Below are 19,285 nucleotides of genomic sequence, written 5' to 3' on the forward strand. Positions count from 1 at the left end.
TCCTTGCAGCACTCCACTAGTCACTGACCTCCAGGCAGAATACTTTCCTTCCACTACTACCCTCTGCTTTCTTCCTTTAAGCCAATTTTTTATCCAAACAGCCAAGGTTCCACTGATCCCATGCCTCATGACTTTTTGGATGAGTCTCTTGTTGAGGACCTTGTCAAATGCCTTGTTAAAATCCATGTAGACCACATCTACCGCCCTATCCTCATCAATTTCTTTTGGTACCTCTTCAAAAAACTCAATTAAGCTCGTGAGACACGACCTTCCCTTCACAAAGCCATGTTGAGTATCCTTGAGTAGACTGTACTTCTCCAAGTGCTCATAGATCCTATTATTAAGAATTCTTTCCAATAGTTTGCAGACCACTGACGTAAGACTCACCAGTCTATAGTTCCCTATTACCTTTTTTAAACAAGGGAGCTACATTTGCCATTCTCCAATCCTCCGGCACCTCCCCCCTGCAGCCAAAGAGGATTCAAAGATCGTAGCTACTGCTCCAGCGATCTCTACAAAAAATAGTGGATATGGCCCAGTCCATTATGGGTAAATCTCTTCCCACCATTCAGCACATCTACTTGGAGCGTTACGGCAGGAAAGCAACATCCATCATCAGGCAGCCCCACCTCCCAGGTCATGTTCTCTTCTGGCTGCTGCCATCAAGAAGAAGGCACTGGAGCCTCAGGACTCACACCGCCATGTTCAGAAATAGTTATTACACCTCAACCATCAGAACCTTGAATCAAAGCAGATAACTTCACTCAATTTCACTGAAATGTTCCTACAACCGATGGAATCACTTCATCTCATGTTCTCAATAATTATTGCTTATTTATTTATTATCGTATTTGCACAGTTTGCTGTCTTTTGCACACTGGTTGAATGCCCATTTGATGCAGTCTATCATTGACTCTCTTATGGTTATTATTCTAGTGTGGATTTATTGAGTCTGCCCACAAGAAAATGAATCTCAGAGTTGTATATTGTGACTTGCAGTTGCAAGAAAAAGTTTGTGAACTCTTTGCAATTACCTGGTTTTCTGCATTAACTAATAAAATGTGGTTTGATCTGCATCTAAGTCACAATAATAGACAAACATAATCTGCTGAAACTACTAACACACAAACAATTGTACTTTTCTTGACATTATTGAACACATGAACCATTGTTTAATCATTCACAGTCCAGGATGGAAAAAGTACGTGAACTCTTGTATTTAATAACTGGTAGAACCTCTTTTAGCAGCAATAACCTCCACCAAACATTTCCTGTAGCTGCTGATCAGAGTTTCACAATGACAAGGAGGAATTTTAGACCATTCCTCCATACAGAACTGTTTCATTTTATTAATACTTCTGGGATACCTTGCATGAACAGCCCTCATCAGGTCATACCACAGCATCCCAATTGAGTTAAGGTCTGGACTCTGACTTGGCCATTCCAAAACATGAATTTTCTTTTTAAACCATTCTGTTGTTAACTTAGTTGTGTGTTTCAGATCATTGTCTTGTTCCATCATTCAACTTCTATTAAGCTTCAGGTGATGGACTGCTACCCTGACATTCTCCTGTAAAATGTCTTCATGGAATTTTCAATTCCTTATTCCCTCAATGACTGCAAGCAGTCCAGCTCCAAACCATGATGGTACTTCCACCATGCTTCACAGTTGGGATGAGCTCTTTTTCCTCCAAACATGGTGGTGTGCATTTCTGCCAAAAAGTTCAACTTTTGTCTCACCTGTCCACAGAACATTGTCCCAGAAACATTCAAGAACATCCAGGTGGACTTTTGCAAACTTGAGATGTGCACCAGTGCTTTTTTTGGACAGTAGTGGCTTCCTCCATGGTGCCCTTTCATGAACACCATTCTTGTTCAGTGTTTTTCTTATATAGACACATGAAAAGAAAATTTAGCAAGTTTTAGAGATCTCTTCCGGTCTTTTGCTGTTACCCTTGGGTTTTTGTTTACTTCCTTCAGCATTGCACATTGTGCTTTTGGTCTGATTGTTGCAGGATGCCCACTCGTAGGGAGAGTAGCAACAGTACTGAGTTTCCTCCGTTTGTAGAGAACTTCTCTTACTGTGATCTGACAAACACTCAGGTCTTAGAAATGCTTTTTGTAGCCTTTTGCAGCTTCATGCATATCTACAATTCTACTTCTAAGGTCCTCTGAAAATTGTTCTGATTGAGGTCTGGTGCACATTAGCAGATGTTTCTTGAGAAGAGCAGACTCTGTCAGTAACCTGACTTTGTGTGTCTTCCTTTTAAGAGGGCAGGACACCTCTCCAACCCATACCTCCAATCTCATCGTATTGATTGGAACACCTGGCTCCAAATAACTTTTGTAGAAGGCATGACCGCAGAGGTTCACATACTTGTTTGGACCTAGACTGTGATTGTTTAAATGGTGTACTCAGTACTGAGGAAAAGAAGTACAAGTGTTTCTGTGTTATTAGTTTAAGCAGATTGTTTGTCTATTATTGTGACTTAGATGAAGATCAGACCACACGTTAAGAGTAATTAATGCAGAAAAACGGGTAATTGCAAAGGGTTCACCATCTTTTTCTTGCAATTGTATATGTACTTTGATAATAAATTTACTTTGAGGAGATGAAAGTCCTATCCTATTCAAACTTTTCTTATAATTCAGGTCCTCAAGTCTGGCAACATTCTTGTACTTTATCTCTGTACTCGTTCAAGCTTATTGTTATCTTTCTTGTAGGCAGATGACCAGAACTGCACTCAGTTTGCAAAATTTAGGCCTCACCAATGTCCTATACAACTTCAACATAACATTCCAACTCCTGTACCCAATACTTTGATTTATGAAAGCCAATGTGCCAAAACTATTTTTTATCACCCTATCAACATGTGATGCCATTTTCAAGGAGATGAGGATTCGTATTCTACAGCTGTCATGCATCTGATTGTGTCTCTCTGGCATCTGTTTCATGGGCAGAAGTCTCCCCATTAACTCGGATATCTTCAAAGGGCAATGTTTTGAAAAAGCTGTATCCATCATGAAGGACCCTCACCATACAGGGTATTCCTCTTCTCATTACTACCATTAAGGAGGAGATACAGGAGCCCGAAGACACACATTCAATATTTTAGAAACAGCTTTTCTGCCTCCATTATCAGATCTCTGAATGGTCCATGAACACCCTCTCATAATTTTGCATTCATTCTGCTCTATCTAGCAATCTAGCTCTTTATCTATTTATATCCTTATTGTAATTTATAGTAATGTTTGGGTATTGCCACAGAGCAATAAATTTCATGACCTACTTAATTAGGTACACCGGTACACCTCGTTAATGCAAATATCTTATCAGCCAATCATGTGGCAGCAACTGAATGCAGAAAAGCATGGAAACATGGTCAAGAGGTTCAGTTGTTCAGACCAAACATCAGCATGGGGAAGAATTTCTTATATGATCAGAATGACTTTCACAGTGGAATGGTTGTTGGTGCCAAGCAGATGGATTGAGTATCTCAGAAACCACTGATCCTCCTGGATGTTTCTACACACAACAGTCTGCAAAGAATGTACATAAAACATCCAGTGAGCAGCAGTTCTGTGGACAAGAATGCTTTGTTAATGAGAGATCAGAGGAAAATGATCAGATTAGTTTGAGCTGACAGGAGGGTGACAGTAACTCAAATATCCACATGTTGCAACAGTGGTGTGCAGAAGAGCATCTCGAATGTGCAATATGCCCAACCTTGAAGTGGATGGACTACAACAGCAGAAGACCATGAACATACAATGAGTGGCCACTTCATTAGGTACCTCCTGTACGTAATGAAGTGTATATCAGTGATTAAAAAATCTGATTCTGAATGTTGTATGAAATTCCTTTTTTGCTCTCAATATGGCCTTCCACAGGTTGTACCTGGACTTTTTGTAGGGTTTTAAATTGCTGGTCTTGACCAGTTCAGATTTGACCCTCAGAAGACTGTTTATATCAAGGTCTTCCAATTTGTGAGACTAGATATGTTCTCGAGGCATGCATTTATCCATGCAGCTCTTCATGAAGACAATGATGGCACGGTATCTTTATGAATCCCTGACAATGGTTCATTCTACTGATGCATAGTAGTCCTGTAAACATTCCTCCACCTTTTTTGACCATACCTTTGCCATTCTCACTACTAATGCTGTTGTTCTCAGTCTCGGTCGATAAGGGAGTTGAGATATCAGTGAGACTTATTTCAGTAATAGGAAATTATTGGAGAAGATTCTTAGAGACAGGATTTACAGACGTAGTCTGATTAGGGATAATCAATATGACTTTGTGAAGGGTAGGTCATGCCTTCTGAGCCTGCCTGAATTCTTTGTTTTTATGACAAAGCACATAATGAAGACAGAGCAGTGGATGTGGTGTATATGGATTTTAGTAAGGTGTTTGGTAAGATTCCACATGTAGGCTCATTCATAAAGTCAGGGGACATGGGATCCAGGGAAACTTGGCTGTTTACAGAAATAGCTTACCCATGTAAGGCAGGGGGAGGTAGTAGATGGGAGGGTATTCTGCCTGGAGGTGGTTGACCAGCAATGTTCTGCAGGTATCTGTCCTGGGATCCCTACTCTTTGTGATTTTTATAATTGACTTGGTTGAGGAAGTGAAGGGTGCGTTGTAAGTTTGCAAGTGACATGAAGATTGGTGGAGTTGTGGATAGTATGGAGGTTTTGAGACATTGACAGGATGCAGAGTTGGCCTGAGAAGTGGCAGATGGAGTTCAACCTGGAAAAATGTGAAGTAATTCATGTTGAATATTGAATTTGAGGGCAGAGTACAGCAATGCAGAACAAAACTTTGCAGTTTGTATGAGCAGGAAGATTTTAGGTTTCCCATCCATAGATCCCTCTTAACAAATTGATAAGTTTGTTAAGAAGGTGTATGGTGTGTTGGCCTTCCTTATTGATGGGATTGAGTTTAAGAGCTGTGATGTAATGTTGCAGCTCCATAAAATCCTTGTCAGATCTCACCTTGAACATTGTATTCAGTTCTCATCGCTTCATTATAGGATAGATATTGTAGTTTTAGAGAGGGTGCAGAGGAAATTTACAAGATGCTGCCTAGACTAGAGAGCGTGACTTTGAAGATTGCTTGAGGGAGCTAGGGCTTTTCCCTTTGAAGCAAAGGTGCATCAGAGGTATCTTGATAGAGGTGTACAGGATAATGAGGCATAGATTGAGTGGATAGCCAGAGACTTTTCCCAGAGTGGAAATGACTAATATAAGATGATTGGAGAAAAGTATAAGTGGGATGTTCTTTACAAAGAGTAGTGGGTTCATGGAACAAGCTGCCAGGAATGATGGTAGAGCATTTAAGAAACTCTTAGATAGAAGGCTGAATGATAGAAAAATGGAGGGCTATGTGAGAGGGAAGGGTTAGATTGATTTTAGAATAGGTTAAAAGGTTTTATTACAGGTATATGGGTGTAAATATTTGATGGAATGAAGGAATAATAACAAGTGTATGTAGAACGCTACCAAGGGGTAGCTATAGAAAACATATTTCTGACACAGAAATCAGTTTACAGACCACTCTCAGGGACAGAACCCTTACATAATTATGGACTGCTTGTATATTGGTGCTTTAACTGGTGTGGAGAAGCAGTGTGTGTCAAGAACCTCCCACAGCTCTTTGAGGGGAACTTAAACTACTTTTGAAATGAATGAGTGAAGGTGGATTTCGTGAAGTTACTACTCTGTGGTTATACCTGGGTTGCCTGGCCTTTGATAATTGATAATAAGACTTTATATGGTGGTAGGTTTGCATGCTCTGAAGATGTCAGTAGAAACGGGAGTATGATGAGAGTAGATGAAGTCGGGCAGTAATTGATATTCAGTCAAGAGATGATAAATACTTTCCAACAGCATCCAGGAAGCCCTATGTACTCAGCCCAGTAACGCTGAAAGTAGCTTTGGAGTCACGAGGCTAAATTTGTCAACATTTGGAGGTGTTGGGGTTTCATGATACCGCATGAAACCAGACTTCATTCTAATTCAGATCATTGAGTAATGAGTTGTGAAATTGAATAAGAAAATAGTTAATCAGATAACAGAGCTGGAAAATAGTTTTTCTGTCTCTGACTGTTATGTAAACAGCTTGCCCTCCCTGGACCGTCCCACTCATATGTTTCTATTTAAGGCTTTAGGAGCAGCCGATTAGCATTGGTGTTCTCATCCCCCACACTGCCTCTGCTCTCTCCTTGGCAGAGAGAGATGGGACGGGCTGTTTATTATTTTTAACTGTCTCTCTAGCGGCTGCTGGCATTCTCCTTGATTATGTGTGTGAGATGAAATTGAGAATTGTGGATATTTTACATCCTGTGCTGACATCTCTTTCAGGATTAAAACTCCAAGAATCTTAATTTAAACATGAACCTGAAGACTTGAATGTTACGCAGTGAAGCTGAGGGGGTGGAAGGAAGATTCTATATGGCCAGATCTTTAGGAATATTCTGTAGACTGAACTTGAATTCTGATTGGTTGAAGGGTGCTAAAGATTTGGCCTATCGTAAGTGGAATAGTCTGTCGCTTGCAAGGAGTCATGGCTGCGAGTTGGCTGACAGCTTGCTTTTTCCCTACTCCAGGTTCGGAGACTGTCTCGGAGCCCATGGTTTTGGATCAGTATGTGGTAGTCGCCAACTATGAGAAGCAGGAGAACTCTGAGATTAGCCTGAAAGCAGGGGAAGTAGTGGATGTTATTGAAAAAAGCGAGAGTGGTAAGTAAGAAAAAAAATCATAAAAATCTTCTTTCTTTTTCTCCCACCCTCTCTGTACCCCCCTCTCTCTTTCTTGCTCTCTTTCTTTCCCCTTGCTCTCTGTTTCTGTTCCCCTGCTCTGTTTCTTCACCGCCCCCCCCCCCCCGGCTCTCTCTCGCTCTCTCTTTCTCGGACCCAGCACTGTACATTACTTCCATCTGTGTCTGCCTTTGGCTGAGTGTCAGGAGCTCCCTGTTGCTTTGGGCTCAAGTCCAAGATCTGCCTCTCTCTGTAGGAATGTCTGCAAAATTCTCTCTTAATTAACAATGTAAAATTGCTGTAAACATAGTCAATGTCATAATGCTGCTTGCAAACTGTAACCAGTCCCTGATAATCTGCTTCCATGAAATGCAAAGTTGTTTCCCTTCTAGTCCCTGTCCTAAAAATATGAAGGTTACCATTTCAAATTGATCTGTTCTTTCCCTGAAAAATTTCTCTCAACATCTGTCTCCTTTTCCCCCCATTTGTTATTCTGTATTTCTATATTAGTGCGATAAAACTGGAGTGGAAGTGACAGCATGTGACCTCAAGCTGCTGTTGTGCTGTTTTAAAGAAATATTTGTCAATGTGAAGTGCTTGGCTGTTGTACTAGTGTTAATGTTGCTCTTCAGTGTTCAAATAGAGGAGGCCTTACAGTTTGCTGCATTGTGTCAGTTTGCAACGTAGTTGTTTTTAACAGAATCAGGCTGTGTCAGTAGAATGTGTCTGGCCACCCTTGTCGTTTACGGAAGACACTTTCCAAAAACGTGCAATTTACTTTACCCTTCTTCCAATGTTCAAATGACCAGTTCAGTCAGTATAAACAGTATCTGAGTAATGCAATACTAAATGTGATGTAATCATGTAATCTCACAGTATATCAACTGTATAATCTAGCAAAGCATATAGTAGAATTGGATAACCCAGCACAGGATGAAAGGAAACTGAATAACTCATTTAAACTGAGTGTATACAGTAACTGGGTAATCGAGTACAGTATGTGAAATAAATGGGTCGTTCTAGTCTCTGTGTTGTAACTGAATGACTCTAGTATGTAGAGTATGCGTATCATTCTAGAACATTACACAGGTAACCCAATACTATATCACAAATGGTGTTATCACCAGGTGCTGGAAATATGAAAGGAAACAAAAAAAATTGCTGGTCAGACGGCATTTGTGGAAGAAGCAGGGTCAAAGTTTCAAGTTGATGATCTTCATCAGAAATGAAAGGCCATTGATGTGAAATGTTGCTTTGCAATTCCATACACGCACAAATGCACACGGGTTCTCTGTTCCCGTTCCCACCCCTCCTCCCACATTGTCCTCCCCCAACATTGTACTCTCCCCCTTCCGCTGCGTCTCTCTCTCCCTTCCGCCGCGTCTCTCTCCCCCTTCCGCCGCGTCTCTCTCCCCCTTCTGCCGCGTCTCTCCCCCCTTCCGCCTCGTCTCTCCCCCCTTCCACCGCGTCTCTCCCCCCTTCCGCCGCATCTCTCCCCCCCTCCGCCGCGTCTCTCCCCCCCTTCCGCCGCGTCTCTCCCCCCTTCCGCCACGTCTCTCCCCCCTTCCGCCGCGTCTCTCCCCCCTTCCGCCGCGTCTCTCCCCCCCTTCCGCCGTGTCTCTCTCCCCCCTTCCGCCGTCTAAGAATAAATCAGGGAAGGTAGTGCACCCGTGGCTGACAAGGGAAATTAGGGATAGTATCAATTCCAAAGAAGAAACATACAAATTAGCCAGAAAAAGCGGCTCACCTGAGGACTGGGAGAAATTCAGAGTCCAGCAGAGGAGGACAAAGGGCTTAATTAGGAAAGGGAAAAAAGATTATGAGAGAAAACTGGCAGGGAACATAAAAACTGACTGTAGAAGCTTTTATAGATATGTGAAAAGAAAAAGATTGGTTAAGACAAATGTAGGTCCCTTACAGACAGAAACAGGTGAATTGATTATGGGAAACAAAGACATGGCAGACCAATTGAATAACTACTTTGGTTCTGTCTTCACTAAGGAGGACATAAATAATCTTCTGGAAATAGTAGGGGTCAGAGGGTCCAGTGAGATGGAGGAACTGAGGGAAATACATGTTAGTAGGGAAGTGGTGTTAGGTAAATTGAAGGGATTAAAGACAGATAAATCACCAGGGCCAGATGGTCTGCATCCCAGAGTGCTTAAGGAAGTAGCCCAAGAAATAGTGGATGCATTAGTGATAATTTTTCAAAACTCTTTAGATTCTGGACTAGTTCCTGAGGATTGGAGGGTGGCTAATGTAACCCCACTTTATAAAAAAGGAGGGAGAGAGAAACCGGGGAATTATAGACCGGTTAGCCTGACATCGGTGGTGGGGAAAATGCTAGAGTCAGTCATCAAAGATGTGATAACAGCACATTTGGAAAGCGGTGAAATCATCGGACAAGGTCAGCATGGATTTGTGAAAGGAAAATCATGTCTGACGAATCTCATAGAATTTTTTGAGGATGTAACTAGTAGAGTGGATAGGGGAGAACCAGTGGATGTGGTATATTTGGATTTTCAAAAGGCTTTTGACAAGGTCCCACACAGGAGATTAGTGTGCAAACTTACAGCACATGTATTGGGGGTAAGGTATTGATGTGGATAGAGAATTGGTTGGCAGACAGGAAGCAAAGAGTGGGAATAAACGGGACCTTTTCAGAATGGCAGGCAGTGACTAGTGGGGTACCGCAAGGCTCAGTGCTGGGACCCCAGTTGTTTACAATATGTATTAATGACTTAGATGAGGGAATTAAATGCAGCATCTCCAAGTTTGCGGATGGCACGAAGCTGGGCGGCAGTGTTAGCTGTGAGGAGGATGCTAAGAGGATGCAGGGTGACTTGGATAGGTTAGGTGAGTGGGCAAATTCATGGCAGATGCAATTTAATGTGGATAAATGTGAAGTTATCCACTTTGGTGGCAAGAACAGGCAAACAGATTATTATCTGAATGGTGGCCGATTAGGAAAAGGGGAGGTGCAACGAGACCTTGGTGTCATTATACACCAGTCATTGAAAGTGGGCATGCAGGTACAGCAGGCGGTGAAAAAGGCAAATGGTATGCTGGCATTCATAGCAAGAGGATTCGAGTGCAAGAGCAGGGAGGTACTACTGCAGTTGTACAAGGCCTTGGTGAGACCACACCTGGAGTATTGTGTGCAGTTTTGGTCCCCTAATCTGAGGAAAGACATTCTTGCCATAGAAGGAGTACAAAGAAGGTTCACCAGATTGATTCCTGGGATGGCAGGACTTTCATATGATGAAAGACTGGATCAACTAGGCTTATACTCGTTGGAATTTAGAAGATTGAGGGGGGATCTTATTGAAACATATAAAATCCTAAAGGGATTGGACAGACTAGATGCAGGAAGATTGTTCCCGATGTTGGGGAAGTCCAGAATGAGGGGTCACAGTTTGAGGATAAAGGGGAAGCCTTTTAGGACCGAGATTAGGGAAAACTTCTTCACACAGAGAGTGGTGAATCTGTGGAATTCTCTGCCACAGGAAACAGTTGAGGCCAGTTCATTGGCTATATTTAAGGGGGAGTTAGATATTGTCCTTGTGGCTAAAGGGATCAGGGGGTATGGAGAGAAGGCAGGTATAGGGTTCTGAGTTGGATGATCAGCCATGATCATGCTGAATGGCGGTGCAGGCTCGAAGGGCCAAATGGCCTGCTCCTGCACCTGTTTTCTATGTTTCTATGTCTCTCTCCCCCATCTTCAGCTGTGTCTCAATTCCCCACCCCCCAACCGGTTTCCTCACCCTCCCACTGCGTCTCCCCCCACCCACTGTGCCCCCCCAATGTCTCCCACTCCCCCCATCTCCCAGCTTCCATCAACCCTCTTCCCCCTGCTCCCTGTTCCCCTGTCCCCCACTCCCTCTGCCCCTTCCCTCTCCCCTTACAGTTTATATACTAATGGGTGATCCTACAGTGTTTACACCACAGGGCCACTTTTGAAAAAAAAACATAAGAAATACGGTCAGTATTAGACCATTCAGCTTTTTCACTATTGTAAAATGTTGTGGCTAACTTGTTTTACCTAACCGCCACTTTTTTTTTTCTGCTAAAGCTGTGCCTCTTCATTGCTTTAATATACAAAAATCCAAAATTTCTGTTGACCACATTCCAGAAAAGATATGAATGCATTCTAGAGGAGTTTTACTACAGGAGATGGACTGTATCCCAGAGTTCTTAAAGAGGTAACTGAAGTGGAGGCAATAGTAGTGATGTTTCAAGAATCACAAGATTCTGGAATGTTTCCAGAGGAATGGAAGATCGCAAAGAAAAGAAGAAAGCAAAATTCAGGGAATTATTGGCCTGTTAACCTGACTTCATTGGTTGGCAATTGTTTGAATCCATTACTAACAATGAAGTTTAGGGTACTTGGAGGCATGTGATAAAATAGACCGAAGTCAGCACGGTTTGCTTAAAGAGAAATCTTGCCAGACAAGTGTGTTGAAATTTTTTGAGGAAATAACTGGCAGGATAGGCAAAGGACAGGTAGTAGATGTGGTTTTCTTGTGTTTCCTGAAGGTTTTTGTCGAGGTGCTGCCCATGAGACTGCTTAACAAGGTAAAACCTTGGTATTACAAGAGAGATACAAGATTGGCTGACTGGTATAAGGCAAAGGGTGGGAATAAAGGAGGCCTCTTCAGGTCGGCTGTCAATGACTGACTAGTGGTATTTTGCCGGTGTCAGTTTTGGGACCATTTCTTTTCATGTAATATGTCAATGATTTTGATGATGCAATTGATAACTTTGTGGCCAAATTTACAGACCATATGAAGGTATGTGGAGGGGGAGGTAGTGTTATGGAAGCAGGGAGTCTACAGCAGTCTTTAGACAATAAAAGAATGGGCAAAGTTACAGATGGAATACAGTGTAGGGACGTGTATGGTCGTGGATTTTGACAGAAGGAATAAAGGTGTAGACTTTTTCCTGTTTTCCCATACTCTTTGACATACTAATTAAGTACCTGCCAACCTCAGTTTTAAGAGATAGTTGAAGAGATTATGGCAGCATTAGTTATGATCTTTCAAGAATTACTAGTTTCTGAAATGGTTCCAGAGGACTGGAAAATTGCAATGTCACTCCACTCTTTAAGAATAGCAGGGAGGCAAAAGACAGAAAATTATAGTTCTGACTTCAGTGGTTGGGAAGATGTTGGATTCCACGTCCACTCTATCTAGGCCTTTCAGTGTTCAGTAGGTTTCAATGAGATCCACCCTCATTCTTATGAACTCCAATGAGTACTGGGCCAAAGCCATCAAACATTCCTCAGGCGTTAACCCTTTCATTCCTGGGATCATTCTTGTGAACCTCCCCTGGAACTCCTCTAATTCCAGCACATCCATTGTGGTCTAATGGCCTGAAACTGCTCACAATACCCCAAGTCAGTCTCGACCAATGCCTTATAAAGCCTCAGCATTACATCCTTGCTTTTATATTTTAGTCCTCTTGAAATGAATGCTGTTACGTATCCCGTAACTGGGTTGCTAAACCAGCAGAAATGGACCACTTAGTTGGAGTCTGGATTACTGGAACTAAGAAAGTTTTATTAAAGAAATAAGTAACACAGTACTCTAATCATAAGGATATAAATGCAACAGGTTAGCAATGATAAAACACATGTACACAGAACTAGGATAATAGGAATCAATCAAGCTCTATCGCAGTCTAGGGGTAAAATGATCAGTCTCAAGTGACGCAGAGTTCAGCTCAGCTCAGTACAGTTCACAGCAGTCGCTGTTGTGCCATTGGGGGGAGAGAGAGAGAGAGCGAATGATGATATGCAAATCGAATTCAGACAGACCTTGATGTTCCTCCACAGTTAGCTTTCGGGCGAGCCCTTTTTAATGTCTTCTGAGGTCACCGACTGTGACCCTTCCGTTCCGGATACGATCGTTCTTCCGCGGTGAACCCGGCACCCAGGCAAGGGCGGACACACACACCAGGTTCCCGCCGATCGTACCTTTTCACCCTATGCGTCTATGGTCAGTCCCGCGACCAAACCTCCAAAAATCACCAACTTGTGGGGGCACACCGCACTTCCAGGGTCTCGTTATCTCATGATCTCGTGGTGTCTGTCTTGCCTTAGCGAACCTGTTCCTTTTATCTCCCTGCTAGGGTATTGCCTGTCCATCAAACTTCAAACAGTTCAGATTCAAAGCAACCGGTCTGTCAGTACTCGGGACTGTGTCCCTTTTCCTTAATCTCTCTGCTCTCTCATTAACATTTTGAATGTTTCTGTATTTGTCTCTCTTATCTCTCTCATCAGCATTAATCTTCTGATAACTTGGTCTTTCGTCACAATGCTAACATTGCAGTTCCTGACCACGGACTTAACCTGCAAGTTAACTTTTAGAGAATGTTGCCTGAGGACTCCCAAGTATCTTTGCACCCCTGATTTCTGAATTAGTTGTCTGTTTAGAAATAGCCTATGCCTTTAGTCCTTCTACCAAAGTGAATGACCATACACTTCCCTACACTGTATTCCATCTGCCACTCCTTTATCCTTTCTCCTAATCTGTCTGAGTCCTTCCTGCCCCTCCACCTATCTTTGTATTGTCTGCAAATTTGGCCACAAAGCCATCAATTTCTCCGTTCAATTCATTGACGTATAACATGAAAAGAAGTGGTCCCAACGCCGACCCCCTGAGTACCACTAGTCATCAGCAGCAGAGTCAGCCAGTATCTTTCCTGCAATACCATGGGCTCTATCTTATTAAGCAGCCTCATGTGCGGCAACTTGTCTCAAGGGCCTTCTGAAAATCCCAATAAACAAAATCCTCTGCCTCTCCTTTGTCTAGCCTGCCTGCCATTTCAAGTTCACATTCAAGTTTAATGTCATTCAACCATGTAAGACAGCAATAAACTACAGTGACACTTAAAAAATATAGTCCAAGTCCGAGTCCATGAATGTTGCAGCAGTCTGCGGTTGAACACAATATATCTTGTCTTCTGCCGAGTGATCACTGGAGGGCAGTATCGACTCCAGCCTCAAGCACTCCGGTGGAGTGTGCCAACCCTGACACCTATCTCCAGGGCGGCTGCAAAGAGGCGATACTGTGGTTTGAGGCTTAGACCTTGCTATAACCGAGGCCACGCAGCTCCACTGCCATTTGCCAATAAACCAGTGAATCAACATTAACACATGTCCAACAGGGTCTTGCGATCAGAAGAAAAGCGACTTACTGTTAGACTGCATGCTTCCTTTGCGCACACACTCCATAGCCTCTCTGATGCAGGCAGCAACATGATCCAGACCAAGTGTGGGTCGTGCAGTTACGTAGTGGTTAGCATAACGCTTTACCAGCAACCCAGGTTCAATTCCTGAGGCTGTCTGTAAGGAGTTTGTCCATTCTCCCTGTGACTGTATTGGTTTCCTCCAGATGCTCCAGTTTCCTCCCACAGTCCAAAGATGTACCGTTTGGTAGGTTAATTGGTCTTTGTAAATTGTCTCATGATTAGGCTAGGGTCAATTCAGGAGTTGCTGGGTGGCACAGCTCAAAGGACCGAAGGGCCTATTCTGTTCTTTTTTTCAATCAGTCATTCAATCCACCAATCAATCAATCAATCAATAAATAAAACTCCAGCTCCTTCTGTTTCTCAGCAAACAAGAAATTGCTGATAGGTCAGACCTGCAGCACTTGAAGCTCTTAATGTCCAACTGGGTCTTATGATAGTAAAAAAAAATGTTTAAAAATGATAATACCATCTTTGGTTGGCCCATAGAAGCTGCTGCATCCAAGTGTGCTGCCATCTTACCGGAGGATTTCCTCAAAGAATACCAACAGATTTTCAGGCAAGATTTTCCCTTAAGGAAACCATGCAGACTTTAAACTATTTTATCATGTGCATCCAAGTACCCTGGAAGTTCATTCTTAATTATGGACTCAAACATCTTGTCAACCACTGAAGACAGGCTAACTTTTCTAATAGTGGATGAGTCTAGGACCAGAGTGCACAGCCTTTAGAACAGAGATGAGGAGGAAGTTATTTAGTCAGATAGAGGTAACTCTGGAATTCATTTGTCAGGTAAGATTTCCCCTTAAGGAAACCATACTGACTTCATCCTATTTAATTGTGTGCCCCCATTTACCCCAAAATCTCATCCTTATTAATGGATTCCAGTCAGCATCGCAATGAACCTCTTATGTGCCCTCTTCAAAGCCTCTACTTCCTTACTGTAATTCCTGGATGGTAAAGTGGGCTGGTCCTTAAGTTTATATCACATAGACTTCAGCGTGACTAGCTAAATGGATACAAAATAAGCTTTCTAGAAGGAGTAAGAATGTGGTAGTGAAGGGCATTTTCTCAGATTGGAGGGCTTAAACCAGTAGTGTCTGCTGGGATTGATACTGGATCCTGTAGCGATGTGCTACACACAGAGCTAGAAATAACGACACGCACTCAAGACTCGTTTATTCAAACATCGTGGCACTGGCTTTTAAGCAGTTCCCTTTCAGCCCTCTCTGGGCAGAAATGACGTCAGAGGTGCGTTACCAAAGTCTCTCCCTGCGCGCGGGCTATTTTATGAGCCGGTTTACTTGTGTAGAAAGTGGGTCGCCACATAACCTCCCCCCCCCCCCAGAACCAGCGATACACCCCCAATGTCCACAGTCTGGATCAGTCTCTGTTTGGGCGTCTGCCTCTGCACCGTGGTGCCTGAAGCTCGACCGGCTGCGCCAAGTCCACATGGGCTGATTTGAGTCGGTCCACCGTGAAAACCAACTCTTTCCCCCCAATGTCCAGAAGGTACGTGGACCCGTTGTTACTGATCACCTTGAACGGCCCCTCGTACGGCCGCTGCAGCAGTGCCCGGTGTGTGCCCCTTCGTACGAATACAAACTTACAGATCTGCAGGTCTCTGGGTACGCAGGTTGGGATATGTCTGTGCTGTGAAGTCGGTACGGGGGCCAGGTTGCCGGGCCTTTCGCGTAGTCTGTCCAGGACAGCTGCGGGTTCTTCCTGTTGCCCCCTTGAGGCTGGTATGAACTCTCCTGGGACGACCAGGGGTGTGCCGTACACCAGCTCAGCCGACGAGGTGTGCAAATCCTCTTTGGGTACTGTGCAGATTCCAAGCAGGACCCAAGGAAGCTCGTCCACCCAGTTAGGCCCTTTCAGGCGGGCCATGAGAGCCGACTTTGTGACGGTGGAAGCGTTCCACTAGTCTGTTCGACTGTGGGTGGTAGGCAGTTGTGTGGTGTAATTGTGTTCCCAACAGGCTGGCCACAGCCAATGACAGGCTGGGGGTGAACTGGGCACCTCTGTCGGAGGTAATGTGGGTGGGTATCCCGAAGCGTGCTACCCAGGTTGCAATCAGCGCTCGGGCGCAGGAATCGGCGGTGGTGTCGTTGAGTGGGACTGCCTCTGGCCATCTCGTGAACCAGTCTACCATAGTTAGGAGGTACCGCGCTCCTCGCGACTCTGGCAGGGGCCCCACGATATCCACATGAATGTGGTCGAACCTCCGGCGGGTGGGTTCGAACTGCTGCGGAGGGGCTTTGATGTGCTGCTGCACCTTGGCTGTTTGGCACTGCGTGCACGTTTTGGCCCATTCGCTGACCTGTTTGTGAAGTCCGTGCCACATGAACTTGCTGGAGACCATCCGGACGGTTGTCCTGATAGATGGGTGTGCCAAGCCGTGTATGGAGTTGAAAACTTGCCGCCACCAGGCTGCCGGGACGATGGGGCGAGATTGGCCGGTAGCCATGTCACACAGGAGGGTCCTCTCACCTGGGCCTACAAAGAAGTCTTGCAGCTGCAAACCCGAGACTGCGGTCCTGTAGCTGGGCATCTCGTCGTCTGCCTACTGCGCCTCCGCCAGTGCTGCATAGTCCACCCCCAGGACAGGGCCTGGATAGCTGGTCTGGAGAGTGTGTCCGACACAACATTGTCCTTTCCCGAGACATGCTGGATGTCCATCGTGTACTCGGAGATGTAGGACAGATGTCGCTGCTAGCGGGCTGACCAGGGATCGGACACCTTCGTGAACGCGAAGGTCAACGGTTTGTGGTCCGTGAACGCGGTGAACAGCCTGCCTTCTAAGAAGTACCTGAAATGCCAGATTGCCAGATACAGTGCCAACAGCTGCTGGTCGAAGGCACTGTACTTGAGTTCAGGTGGCCGTAGGTGCCTGCTGAAGAATGCCAGGGGTTGCCAGCACCCCTTGATGAGTTGCTCCAGCACCCCACCGACTGCTGTGTTGGATGCGTCCACTGTGAGGACAGTTGGAGCGTCCGTTCTGGGGTGCACCAGCATTGCGGCGTCTGCCAAGGCTTCGTTGGCTTTAATGAAAGCGGCCCCAGCCTCTTCATCCCAAGTAATGTCCTTGCCTTTACCCGACATCAGGGTGAACAAAGGGCGCATGATACGGGCTGCTGAGGGGAGGAGGAGAAGTTCTGCTTCTTCCGGTAGTAAAAGTTCACCATACCAATGAACTCCTGCAGGCCTTTGACTGTGTTGGGCTGGGAAAAGTGGCGGATCATGTCTACCTTGGCGGGCAGAGGTGTTGCCCCTTCTTTGGTAATCCTATGGCCCAGGAAGTCGATGGTGTCGAGTCCGAACTGACATTTGGCCGGGTTGATTGTGAGGCCGAAATCACTCAGGCGGGAGTAGAGCTGGCAGAGGTGGGACAGATGCTCCTGATGACTACTGCTGGCTATGAGGATGTCATCCAGATAGATGAACGCAAAGTCCAGGTCGCGTCCCACTGCATCCATTAGTCGCTGGAATGTCTGTGTGGCATTCTTCAGGCCAAACGGTATTCGGAGGAATTCGAACAGGCCGAACAGGGTGATGAGTGCTGTTTTGGGGATGTCTTCAGGGTGTACCGGGATTTGATGGTAACCCCGGACGAGGTCTACTTTGGAAAAGATGCTTGCCCCATGCAGGTTTGCTGCAAAGTCCTGTATGTGCGGCACAGGGTAGCGGTCTGGAGTTGTAGCCTCGTTCAGTCTGCGGTAGTCGTCGCATGGTCTCTAGACCCCAGATGCTTTGGGCACCATGTGCAAGGGGGAGGTCCATGGGCTGTCAGACCGCTGTACGATCCCCAATTCCTCCATCCTCTTGAACTCCTCCTTCACCAGGAGGGGCTTGTCCGGGGGGAACCTTCTTGCATGGGCATGGAGGGGTGGTCCCTGGGTCGGAATGTGGTGCTTGGCATGGACCAGTCTTTTCCCTTGCAAGTTGACCAGCAGGCTGTGGGCTTGCAAGAAGTCCGCCTGCAGGAGTGGTTGGGCCACGGCAGCTAGTGTGAAGTCCCACATGAACCGGCTGGCGCCGAACTGTAGCTGCACTGTGCGGGTGCCGTAGGTCCGAATCATGCTGCCGTTTGCGGCCCTCAGGGTGGGTCCCGTCTCCCTGTTGCGGGTGTCATACCCCGTCGGGGGTAAGACGCTGATCTCCGCTCCGGTGTCAACCAAGAAGCAGCGTCCTGACTATTTGTCCTAGACGTACAGGAGGCTGTCCTGGTGGCCAGCCACCATAGCCATTAGCGGCGGCTGGCCCTGGCGTTTCCTGGGAACTTGCAGGGCGGGCGACAACGGTGGGCTTCTGTGCCCCACCGCTGGTGGTAGAAACACCACTGTTCATTGACCTCCTCACTCCTGCCTCTGGGTTGTGTGCGCTCCGTTGGTGGGCCTGGTCTGGCCTGCTCTTGGGCGTGTGGCTTGGTAATCTGTCCGACGGACACCCCGCTCTCCCTCTTGGCTTTCCACAGCATGTCTGCCCGGGCCACCACCTTCCGGGGGTCACTGAAATCTGCGTCGGCCAGCAGCAGATGTATGTCCTCGGGCAGTTGTTCTAGGAATGCCTGTTCAATCAAGAGGCAGGGCTTCTGTCCTTCAGCCAGGGCCAGCATCTCATTCATTAATGCTGACGGCGGCCTGTCTCCCAAACCGTCCAGGTGCAGCAAGCGGGCACCTCGCTCACACCATGAGAGGCCAAAGGTCTCTATGAGCAGCGCTTTGAATGCTGCATTTTTGCCTTCTTCGGGGGGGGGGGGGCGGTGACAGTATGAAATCCCCAACCCGTCCAGCTGTCTCCTGGTCAAGGGAGCTCACCACGTAATAGTAACGTGTGGAATCCAAAAATATCTGCCGAAGCTGGAACTGGGCTTCTGCTTAGTCAAACCACATGTGTGGTCGCAGCGTCCAGAAAGTTGGCAGTTTTAGCGAAACTGCGTGAACAGATGAAGAGCCGATCATCTTTGGTCCAGATCCCGTTTGGACTGTCGGGGTCACCAATGTAGCAATGTGCTACACACAGATCTAGAAATAACGACACGCAGTCTGTAAGTCGCACTCGAGACTCATTTATTCAAATTTCGCGGCACTGGCTTTTAAGCAGTTCCCTTCCAGCCCACTCGGGGCGGAAATGACGTCGGAGGTGCATTACCAAAGTCTCTCCCCGCGCGCAAGCTATTTTGTGAGCCTGTTCACTTGTGTGGAAAGTGGGTCGCCACAATCCCTTATTTGTCATACATATTGTTGATTTAGTTGAGAAAGTACTGTTTGTGGCAT

At 45.7% G+C, this 19,285-nt stretch overlaps 1 protein-coding gene across 4 annotated transcripts in view; it reads left to right on the plus strand.

The window, feature by feature from the left end:
* sh3pxd2aa (SH3 and PX domains 2Aa) overlaps positions 1 to 19,285 on the plus strand; it is a 309,816-nt gene that overhangs the window by 178,147 nt on the left and 112,384 nt on the right. For 3 of the 4 annotated variants that reach the window (XM_063071466.1, XM_063071467.1, XM_063071468.1), the window contains one exon: positions 6,609 to 6,740. In XM_063071466.1, coding sequence (XP_062927536.1) covers positions 6,609 to 6,740 — 132 coding nt within the window. Of the gene's footprint in view, positions 1 to 6,210; positions 6,303 to 6,608; positions 6,741 to 19,285 lie in introns of those variants that run through there. The other variant, XM_063071469.1, reaches the window with a different exon arrangement.

This window comes from Mobula hypostoma, chromosome 19 (genome assembly GCF_963921235.1).
Source record: "Mobula hypostoma chromosome 19, sMobHyp1.1, whole genome shotgun sequence".
NCBI classification, from domain to species: domain Eukaryota; kingdom Metazoa; phylum Chordata; class Chondrichthyes; order Myliobatiformes; family Myliobatidae; genus Mobula; species Mobula hypostoma.